We start from the raw sequence: 12,167 nt of genomic DNA, 5'->3' as shown, positions 1-12,167 counted from the left end.
CCAGAAGGAGGTCACGGTCACGCAAATTTTGATGTTTCTGGCGATCGTTCATTAAATTGATATTCAAGCGTTTGGCTCAGGGCTTGAACATTCACGTTGCGATTTGACATGTCCAAACTATTTTTAAATGAAAATATGAATTATTTTTCGTGTGTTTTGCAAGTGTTTTTGAGTTTATTTTTGGAATCGAAACGAAAATTGCAAACCCAGCAAAAATTTGTCAAGGCACAGGACACACGTCATCACAAAAAGGGGAATTACCTAGCGAATCTCGCAGTTAGAATTACGTGCTTCGAATCACGCGACTTCCCAAATGCTTCTGAAAGCTGTTTTTTTTTTTTTTTGGGGGGGGGGGGGGGAATAGCAGTTAAACTTCAAGAACTTGATTTTAAAGCTTCTTTAATTTTAACCGAAATCAATTTATGCCATTCAAGTGGTTTGAGTGTAGTTTGTTTGAGATTCGGAACAATATAAAAATTTGCAAGCCCAGGCAGTAATTTGTTGATGCAAGTTTATTAAAGAAAGGGATGACGTGAGTAAGGGAATTTTCGCTCACTGCTACAGTTCACGCAAACCCCGTGACTCTTGCAAACCGCGGACTTAAGTCGTCAGACGACGCTAAACGAAGAAATACAACGGGATGGCCTTAGTCTAGTCTTTATTTTGGCGTGAAATGGACTTCTTTTTAATGTCATTCAACTGGTTTGGGTTTATTTTATTCAACATCCGGAACAAAATAAATACTGCATGCGTAAGCAGAAATTTATCCGGCCAGGCATGTGGTTTAAAACAAGAGATGACGTGATAAAGAAAATTCATGTCACGCACACTCCGTGACTGACGCAAACACGGCTTGTGTGTTTCTCAAGTGACTGCTTTTCTAAAGTTTTTTTTTTACAAAGCGGCGCCGTGCCTTTCTAGCCAAAAAGCTGAAAGAAGTGGTCCAACATTAACCGCCCGGTTATAAACTACTTGAAGTTCTTGTTTTATGGGATGTAAATTGATTCATATTACAACTGTACATTCAGTGTAGAAAATAAAATAATAGTACTGTAGCTTAACAAAAGAAAATAATGTATTTTTTATGGAAATATTAAATACCTGAACATCTACTTCAACTTCTACATCGCTGCTTGCAAACTGGCTCAGTTTTTGCCCCATAACAAAACAACTTACAGCCATGACACAAACTCAACAAACACACTGAATGAGGAGCTCATTGACTCTGATGATGATTAAGTCACTTTTAACTAGATACTGAAGATAGAGCTGGCTCTTATGCTGAATCAAACCAAATCAAAGTATCTTTCACCAACGAGTCTGTTCAGTCCACAAATGCAGCACTATGAACTGCCAAGTTTTCTCTCCCAAACACAAAATACAACAGTATCCTTGAAGCTCAAATGATTCAGATGTAACCAAAACTGCTTAGTGTTGGTTTGTATAATAACAGAGGTGTTTTAAGAAAGTTGCCACACAAACAAGCGTTGCTGAGCACCAAGAAATGAGAAGAAATAGAACCACTCTATACAGTGGCCATGTTGGATGTTTTAAACATGATCAATGATCTAAGTTAAGAAATGTCTGGTGAAATCAACCATGCATGGCCAAAACAGCAGGTACCATACAACTGCTGGTTTTCAATAAAAGCAAAATAAAACGTCAAGACAAACAGCTGTCTTTTGAGAAGCTTCTTAAAACAAAGTGTACATGTATATGTAAGTTTTTTTTACACAACATTTTTCATTTGAAAATAATGCTTAACAGCCATTAAGAATATCTGGGATTGAACTGAATCCTGAAATTCCCACTTCATAAATTTATTACATTTTTTCCACATTATATTCATTGACTTTCAGGGAAAAATAATAAAAAAAAATCACCAAAAGGATATGTCTATTGGGTATGAGTTAATTTTAAGCTATTTACCACTTTCACATTGTCCTCCAACCCTCCTCCTAAGTCAAGCTCTTCATCCTGTGGAATCCATTTCTACAAACAGAATAAAACAAGAACAGGGGTTGAAAAGACAATTAATAAAATAAATTTCCAGATTACTTTGCAGACAGCCACCTTTGACTGTGTAAGTTAACTTTTTTTGTTTTTAAACCATAATTATATTAGTTAGCAGATGGGTCAACTGGGCTCTTGGCCATTGAGAAAGTGAACATGAAAAGTTGCTTGCTCAGCAGGAAAATCAACTTGACCCAAACAACGAGACATTACTTTTTAGCTCTGAGGGTGCAATGTGCCTGAAGGCAAAACCACAGACTCGTGATTACTTCAGGCAATAATTGGAAATGGTTATGGTCATAGACACTTCTTTGTGGAAATTTTAACAAAGTAGCAGTAAACTTTATCTGATACCAAAAAAAAAGTTTTATGTGAAGGGAAACAATACCTTGGTTTTCGAAGATTTAATTATAAAAGATTATTTATTTATTAACATAAAAATTCTAATTGAAAATTAACTGAGAAGGAATGAAAATCTGCACCTGGAGAGGTCGCTCCACTATTTGACCATTGGTGTGCTTCTGTGCAGCTGCAATGGCCTCATCAGTAAAGCTATCTGTGGGATCAATACTTATCATCAATAAACCTATACACCCCAGAAATGAGAAAAAAACCTACTATGAAGAAACTTTCTTGTACAGAACGTTCTCTGACTAAAGGCCAAATAATAGAGGCAGCATTGTCCTGTAACTTAGCTATATCTGATTAACATAAAGTTATTAATCTAAAACAAAGAAAAATACCAGTGAGATTGTACATGGGTTTGGCAACTGTGAAAAGCTATAAACTCTTTAACTTTAAAGCACAGGTCTTACCGATTGAGGGTGCAATCTCTGGCTCTTCTGTCTTAGTAATGTTCACACTCACAATATCTTTTAGTGCAATCAAGAGATTGCTAATTAGCCTTTCTCTGTTTGGTACAATTCGCTCATCCTAAAAGAGACAACATACCAGTATGAAGTTTACAGCCAAGCTTACACTATAAGATTTGAGAATTAGGTCAGGTACCTTCAAAAGAATACATTATGCACTGTAAAAGAGAAATAGATACAAAAATGATAAGATAATTTTATGATTGCTAACTTAATAGTACCTCAATAATAAGTCCATTGCTCTTTTTTTGTTGTACAAGATGAGCCTCGCCTAAAGTACAATCAAACTAAAACAAAAATATGAATTACTTGTTGTTCATATAAAACATATGTTGTGGTTTAATTTTTTCTTTGGTTTAAAATTTTTCAAACCAGTTTGATTTTTATTTATCATTCTATTATGTTCATTAACATAATCTGAAACAAAGGGAAATAAAAATCAAACTGGTTTAAAAAATTTTAAACCAAAGAAAAAATTGAACCGCAACACATACAATAGCCTGTGTACAGCCGTCCTGCTCCACTCAAAATCAAAGTCTCTTTGAGATACCGACTTTTTTGCACAAAGTATGAGTCGAAGGTTTATCCTGTGCATTGTTCTTTGAACTTATCATTACAGTTGCTTTGTAGTTTAGTTTAACAATTTCCTATCTTCGCAGAGGAAATGCAGCCATATAATTTTGTCAAAAATGGCTTGTCCGTGCCATGTATTTACATATTCCTCAACATTACACAAATAAACAGTGCAAATTTCACCGAGACAATTCTATACTTTAAAATTGCAAGGACCTTTCGAGGCAGTCAATTACGGCAGTGAAATTAGCAAATGAAACAGCAAAATATGCGTTCGATGCTTTGTTTTTGTGACGCCATATTTGAATTGTTATAGATAGACCGATTTTCGATGTGTTCAAGGCCGTATCGTTACGATTGCTCCACGAAAAAGCACGAAAAAATACGGATATTTCCAAGAAACTAAAAAGGCGTAAACAAATCGATACACTCATGCTGTGTTTTGTCTGGGCTCTGCGAGGGTCGGATATCAAGACAGCTTCTTCGTGGGCTTAAAGAAGGATTAAACAAAAGCCATATATACAGTGAATGCTTTCAAATTATATTTGAAGATGAAGTACGAAAGAAATTTGCTGTCTTTGACTGAAATTCCACTCGAACTGCGTAGATACGATCGCATGTTGTAAAGCCGATTTATGCAACATTGCTGTCAACGCGAGGTCACGTCGACTTGGATTGCAAAGCGCTAATCATTATCATTGCAAAATGGCGCTTGTAGCAACCAAATTTGGCCCAATTTTTAACCGCTTCTAAGCTTAAAGAAGCCCCCATCTCTTGCATTTGTTTTAACTTCAATAATATCTTTGAAAAGAGCGATATTTTTTGGTATGGTTTATATTTGACATTTGTAATTTTTAAACGATGTTAGTGCTAGTGATTATTTATTCGTGTTTTAGCGTTAGTTATGCAATCCATTGTTAGTGCGACACTTTTTATAGATCGCCTTTCAGACACACGTGCGTTGAGATAAGAAAGCTTACGTGTCACTTTTAAAATTGTTAATATATAACATTTGTAAATTTGACAAGTCACGTTTTTTCTACGAGATCGCAAGTGATCACACACAGCGGAAAGTAATCCCTTGAGAAATTAAAACAGTCCCTTAAGAGTTTACAAGAATGTGGTTGAGATGGAACGACTTAACCGCTATTCTCCGGAGGAAATCATGTTCCACTACGAGGCGGTTCCCCTGGAATGTGTGGAAATTATCTGATCGGCTCTTACACTAACACCATTCATAAATTGCCTTTTATTCATGACGTTGATACGTGTAAGCTTGCGGCATTCAAAATTATTTTTGCGTACATGTTCAAGCATTCAACATTTTGCTTGTCACTTGTTGATCTGAAGGGCCCAAAATGTTTTATTATGCTTTAAGAGAGAGCCGTAGTTTGGTGAAGATTGTGGTCTAAAAAATTTGAATGGTTTGTAGAGTTTGAAACCTCCGATACATGTTGCGTTAGTGTGGTTTGTTTTGGCTCAATTCTATTCAAACATTTGGTTTGGATGGACAAACTCTGAAATTTATCCAAGTAAGCGAATGACTACTGGGCCCAGCCATTGACTAATACTGTTGCAAGATGTATTGTACGGATGACACATTTATCTTTGTCTGGCTTCACCAAATACTGTTGCAGCTTAACTTCGAGAATGAAGAATAAAAGCACTTGCGGGAGTGCATGTGGTTTCAGCTATTTTGACACAATTAAAGTATAGCATGTCCTGTTTCATGAGATTAAACATGTGGTAAGACTTAATACGTGACTCGCAGGGCCTCGCGAAGCTCTGGGTTGGGGAAAAGGGGGGGGGGTGTTAATAATTAAGGAGTGGATTATTTGAAGTTGAACATTAATTGAATTGTACATATTCAATTTTCCACAGTAGGCAGGAAGATATATTTGTTACAAATTTTATTTCAACGGGCATGGCCGCGACGCAAATTTCCCTTTCGTAAACGGTCGTTGCCATTTGAAACGGTCAATGCCATTTCTCAGAACGGTAGTTGCCATTTGAAACGGTCGATGCCATTTATACTTTGGACCAAATCGCATGAAAGGATCTTTCAAACTTCTTGAGAGTATCAGATGTTTGTTAAGAAATGTTAAGCGATTCCAAAAGTTATTTTGGTTTTCTAGTTGACGAAATATCCGAGCTTCGGTATACCGTAAGATCGCTATGTTCTCTACACTTGTAAAAAATTTGGCTCAGCCCGGAAGTAAGAAATATTGAAACAGAAAACTGCAGAAAACCTCACGCAAACGAATGAATGGATGAATATCTCCATTTACTTTAGTAACCAAATGTGAATATTCTATGCCTGTTTAGAAATGCCAAGCGATTCTTAAAATTATTTGGTTTCGAAGTGGAGGAATTCAGGGCGAATTCTTCGAGCTTGTGCATACCGGCATACCGAATGTCGAGAACATAGCGATTTAATAGTATGCACAAGCTCGAAGAATTCGTCCACTTCGAACGACCTCAGGTCCGAAGATCTGATTTCAAGTTCGACGCCTTACCATTAGGCCACCAGCGCGCAGCGGCCGTGTGACGTCATTTCCGCCACACACCAAGCTCACAAATATATATAGAAATATATATGACCGTAAACTCCACACGAGATTTCATCCCGCCTGATCCCTTTGAGGGACAAAATTATACACCCCGCTACGCTCGGCCTTCGGCCTCGCTTCGCGAGGAATAATAATAATAATAATAATAATAATAACAACACACAACAACAACAACAACAACAACAACAATGCAAAGACACTTGCATTATGAAATTATGACATTTTAAAGAATCTAATAGCCAGGCAAACTTTTAAGTTTAAGAGATGGACAAATCAAAGAAACTTAAAAGAAACTCTGTTTCAGAATTCAGATTTATTTTCATTCATATCAAGACAAGAAATGTATTTAAAACGGACAAAATCAAAAACTTGAAAGGCGTGAGATTCTGTAATGATGGAAATTGATTACTTACACAAGCGAACGTTTGCAGTCAAATTTTGACTTGATGGCTTAATTCCAAATTCGAAGTAAGACTGTACATTACCATAATTTTTGATTTGAAAAGTCTTCAGAAGCCGCACAAGGTCCATGATCAGTCAAGAAGTCTGTGAACTGCATTCAAACCACATTGGAAGAGCCATGTCATCTTGTTTTTGCGGCCGTAGAAGGAAAGATAAATTCTTTGCCAGCAAGGTTTTAGCTCTGTACTTTGTGAACTTTGGTATTTGAGCCACTTTTAAAATAATTGGTGTTTTGCTTTTTCCATTTTTTTAGTCCCAAAGAAGGAATTTCTGTGTTCAGAATGAAAAACACAACCTTGGAAGGTTCTGAATTCGCTTCGCGATCCGCCATTATTTTTATTTACATTTTGAACACAAGGCAGCCAAAATTTATCCGAGTATTGCCGGGCATTTATCGGAAGCCATACATGGAAGATTGGATATATCTGTGGTCCATCAAAATATATGATCAGTGATTGAACGCTTGACACGAAAATACTTCGGACATGTCAATAAACCATCGACTGTGGCGTCCGCGTCCCATCTGCATTTCTTACAGTACTTACAACACGCTGAAAAAGTGGGTTTAGCTTCTACAAAGTAAGAAGCTGAAACCAGAATGGGTTCGATTCCCGTCGGGGACTCAGATTTTTCTTTGTCTCACGCTCGTGTCATGTAGAATAATTTCTTCACTATTTATCACCGAGCTTAAAATCTACCATCTTTATTATTTACTACAAATTCGATGATTTCGACATTGCTGATCCTAACAGTATGCAGGACACGTGTCACTTATCAACCTAGTAAATGGCCTAGCTCACAGCGAGTCTTACGTAGCTCAGTTGGTTAAAGCGCCCAACCGGTATCTGGGAGGCCATGGGTTCGATTCCCGTCGGGGACTCAGATTTTTTCTTTGTCCCACGCTCGTGTCATGTAGAATAATTTCTTCACCACAGAAAAGGCTGGTTATAGAGATTTTGTGCTGTAAACGTTATGCTTTTTGCATTAAGTGAATCTGGTGCTTTGTCTTGTGAGCTCGATGATATTTTAACTCCCTTGTTTGCTGTTATATTTGGTACTGCATGATTCAAATCCGGTCATCCGGATATCCAATATAATAATTAATGTGAAATTTAAATCAATAATGGCAGGATTCTGGAATTCCGCGACTTTTTTGAGTGGAGCGGGACGGCTGAACACAGGCTAAACATACAACTAACAGTTTCTTAGGAAACTAATACCTTAAGTTTGTATAGTGTGATTGGCCAGGTGAGAGTTGTTCTGAAAAGAACTGTTGTTTGTGACAACAGTTCTTTTCAGAACAACGCTCACCTAGACCATCACACTATATGAACTACTGATACTCCTGGGTCCAAACAGTTTTGAAGTCATTTCTCACCTTTGGGGAGACTGCTTTTAAAATGCCCTCATAAATATCTCCATTTCTGACCACAACTCGTGCCGTCTCACCCTGTTAAAAAAAAAGTTAAATTTTTTTTTCTTTTTGTCTGTGAGTTCACTATTTTTTTGTTTTTGATGTTATAGGATTTTACAAGATGGAGCCAATGTGTTTATATTTCTGTCAGAGAAAAACTGACAAAATGTTTTCTAGGTCCTGAACAATAAGATTTTTCAAGAAAAGGAATGATGGCTTATGTTAAATTTAATGTGATATGTTAGTTAGATTTTTTCTTAAGAATTGAAACAATAGTTCAACAAGAAAATTTAAAATCCTTACAAAGTTGAGGAAGATGCAAACCTCTTGGGAAACCGTGTAATTTTTTGATTGGTTAATAAAAGTTTACGGTTTTGCAGTCACAAAACAAGTTTTAGGCATTTTGTTTTTCAGTAAAATGTAAAAATAATGATACTCTGCTGGCAAGAATGGGAACTGCCAAGTGTATATGTTGTGGTTTAATTTTATCTTTGGTTTAAACTTTTTCAAACCAGTTTGAGTTATATTTCCCTTTGTTTCAGATTATAATAATGAATATGAAACAATGAAAATAAATATCAAACTGGTTTAAAAAATTTTAAACCAAATCTAAAATTAAACCACAACATATACAACATAGCACTGTCGATAGCATGCAAATCCAGGTAAAACAGACTTGCATTTGCCTTTACTTTGCTTTTGGATGCTTTAACTTTAGGCTTTAGGCTATAAGCCAGGTGGAAGTCCAGGTTGGAGTAATTGCACTGTAATAATTTATGTATAAAACAACCCTTATATATTATATGTGATTGATAAATAAAAAAACAGATCAGTAAACCTTAGATCTATTGAAAACTAAAAAAATAGGGCCCCAATGGGTCCATGTGTTTTGCTGCTAGAGCAAAGTCTTAGGGAACATGTTGATGAAAGACAAGTGAGTCGAGATTGAAATCCAACGTCTTTTATTGTCTGTCACTTGTGTGCAGGTTAATAATTGCACTATATTGTAGTCACTTTGTGTTAATTCAATCCTGATAATTTTACTGATCAATGTTATGTTGAAATCAAAGACAGCAAACATAATTTAATTACTAGTAAGTTAACGTAATGTCTGACATGATTGTCTCTTTGATAAAAAACAGTAACTCTTAACATTATAAAAAAATCTCAATGAACTCAATGTGATTCTTTTAGTGGCGTTATCTCACTGGTTACCGTTAGTTGTATTTGGAATCATTGTCACAATGGTAGCGTTTTAACAACAACGAAAAAGACAGAATCTATTGACCTTATAAGAACTCAATGTGATATATATATGATAAATGCAAATGCGGCCTTACACTACTGAAGACCTGAAAAAAATTTTCAGGCTCTGAGCGGGAGTCGAACCCACGACCTTTGCGTTGCCAGTGCAATGCTCTACCACTGAGCTATCAAAGCCACATGAGAGCGGTCGTATATGGGTAATCCCTTTATGGTGGACATGATACTCGGCCCAAGTATATGTGAAATAAATGAATGTGTGTCCAGCAGTAGCAGTGAAATATATATATGATAAATGCAAATGCGGCCTTACACTACTGAAGACCTGAAAAAAATTTTCAGGCTCTGAGCGGGAGTCGAACCCACGACCTTTGCGTTGCCAGTGCAATGCTCTACCACTGAGCTATCAAAGCCACATGAGAGCGGTCGTATATGGGTAATCCCTTTATGGTGGACATGATACTCGGCCCAAGTATATGTGAAATAAATGAATGTGTGTCCAGCAGTAGCAGTGAAATATAAATATAACATTTATCATATATATATTTCACTGCTACTGCTGGACACACATTCATTTATTTCACATATACTTGGGCCGAGTATCATGTCCACCATAAAGGGATTACCCATATACGACCGCTCTCATGTGGCTTTGATAGCTCAGTGGTAGAGCATTGCACTGGCAACGCAAAGGTCGTGGGTTCGACTCCCGCTCAGAGCCTGAAAATTTTTTTCAGGTCTTCAGTAGTGTAAGGCCGCATTTGCATTTATCATATATATATTTCACTGCTACTGCTGGACACACATTCATTTATTTCAATGTGATATATTTATTAGTGACAAGACAGTGGTTCTTAACCACTTTCACCCAAATTAAACACTGGAACAACTAACTCTTAACAAACTTGTTGTGTCACCCTGAGTTAAATATGCAAAATTCAGAAATTATAAATAATCGCACGCGCACCGGCGTACAACAACAGAAAGACGGCGTTGAACGTAACGCAAAGTTCATTTTGAAAGCGAAAGTTTACAAATAATTATTATCATTCGTCAGTCATCCCTTCACGCATGAACACTCGTCGAATTTCAGTGTCTTCACAACAAGATCGGAAGATCGATAAGGACCAATTTTTGATTCTGCGAAAGTTCGTTTTCTTAAAGTTTTAGAAATTTGTGAAGTTGGAGGATTCACTGAGGACTGCGTAGCCGAAGATGCAGTGGCTCGCTGGACATCAAATTCTATTTTTCACGGCGTTTAATTAATCTTCACAAAATAAACATGTGGCGCCAGCGCGTCTGGCAGTCAAAAATTCATTTTTCAAAAAACTTTCCCTTTCCAGCTATTTTAGCGGGGCTTATACTATAGTACCTACCTGTCAGTCGTAGAAAAGCTGAAATTTAAGGATGAACTGTTTATTAAATGAAGACCGTATTATTTTTTAATAACTAGTAAACAAACTGGTCGCCACGCATTTAAACACGAACTGACGAATGTTGCATCTGATGCAGTGAATCTGGTGAATGAGAACTTCCTTTAATATTTCTTTGTTTTCGACGGTGTGCACCACTGAATAAGTTTCTTTCCCATTGTGATGTTACTAGTATTAATTCGTTTCTAGCTGTCTTTTATATAGCTCGAATACAGCTACAATTAGCGGTGCAGCCTACCAGCATGGTATATTCCTTTCCAGCTGTCTTTGCGTGACAAGTTACACGTTCATACATTTTATTTTAAAATATGAAGTTCAGAGTTAATACAGTACTAGTATGCTGTAGATAGTGTAGACAAGGTGAGGGTAAGTTTATTTTCAAAGCGAAAGTTTACAAACTGTGCACTAACCGGTCCTTTGGAGAAAATATTTATGACCTTCGGCGAGGTTCCAAGTCTTCGCTCTTTTCGTAAATGATGAAAACTGCAGAATAATTTTCTCATAAAACTGGAGTGGTCGCGCCACAGTTTGTTTTCTTTCCCAATGCGATATACTTTTAAATCGGTTTTCTGTTTTCCAACGTGTCCAACGTGGTTTGCGTTCGAATACTTTGGCCCGTAACTTCGAATGCGATCAGCGCTACGGTTCATTGGTTTCGATTTTGTTTGTTCATGGATTTGATTGACATCGGTAGTTCAGATTTCTCCTCTGTTACGGCACTTACACCTTACGGCACTTACATCTTACGGCACAAACTTCAGCTCTCAATGTGTTTTGCTTGCAGCCATTGCGGCTGCAGCAAAACACAAAAAGGCAAACTGTTCTTAATGAGATGCCGGTTTGTTATTAATATTGTTTTATTATATTCATACTTACCAAGTTACTAGTAACATAATAAACCATAAGCTTGTTTAAATAAATATCAGTGTTAAACCCATCCTCAAGCTGCAGAAAAATAAGAACCAGAATTTGAAAGTTAACAGTTTAACAAATAGATTCCATTTTGCCGTGCAACTGTTCAGTTATACATCACAGATGACATCAAAATGTGGTAAGATCAAAAAAGTGGCCCACGAGCTGCTAGGCAAGTGCAACACTGATGTTCTTATCACATTTTGACGTCTTCTGTGATCTTTAACTGAACAGACCCACCGCAAATTGAATGTATTTGTTTTATACAATAACAGAAGACTTCAGTACACTTCAGTGTAAACAATGCTGCTACCCGGTGAGCTAAAGTTGTTTTCATTTCACGATAAAGTTTTCTGTATCCTCAAAAACACTGTTTAATCTTAAATAAAAAGAATAATGGAAATTAAAACATCCATGGGAAAACTGATCAATTTCAAGTACAAATTGTGTTTCCCACACATAGCGCTGTTAACAGTTACCAAGGCGTACACTGAAGGTCAACCGAAATGAAGACCGGTGAAACGTATTTTTTAACGTTTTTTGACATATTTTCAATGTTTGTAATATATATTTTTTTTCAAATTGCAAAAATGAAACACTGGTAAATACTGTCTCTTCAAAATTGCGAAATTTAGCACCTGAGAAATAAGTACCA

The 12,167-nt window shown here is 36.6% G+C and overlaps 1 protein-coding gene across 1 annotated transcript; it reads right to left on the bottom strand.

Annotated features, from left to right (window-relative positions):
* Nucleotides 1–1,771: 1,771 nt before the first annotated feature.
* On the bottom strand, nt 1,772–11,807 carry LOC144640637 (ataxin-2-like). Its single transcript, XM_078499731.1, has 6 exons — nt 11,477–11,807; nt 7,869–7,940; nt 3,107–3,172; nt 2,829–2,946; nt 2,496–2,569; nt 1,772–1,992 (listed from the first exon to the last, which is right to left on the bottom strand). Exons 1-6 carry the CDS (start codon nt 11,501–11,503, stop codon nt 1,897–1,899), a joined length of 453 nt encoding a protein of 150 aa, XP_078355857.1. The 5' UTR covers nt 11,504–11,807; the 3' UTR covers nt 1,772–1,896.
* Nucleotides 11,808–12,167: the final 360 nt, after the last annotated feature.

The sequence above is a fragment of the Oculina patagonica genome, unplaced genomic scaffold, assembly GCF_052425735.1.
Source record: "Oculina patagonica isolate OP01 unplaced genomic scaffold, crgOcupat unplaced397, whole genome shotgun sequence".
NCBI classification, from domain to species: Eukaryota; Metazoa; Cnidaria; class Anthozoa; order Scleractinia; family Oculinidae; genus Oculina; species Oculina patagonica.
Note: the sequence above shows the minus strand (reverse complement) of the source record. Positions and strands in the feature narration are given on the sequence as shown.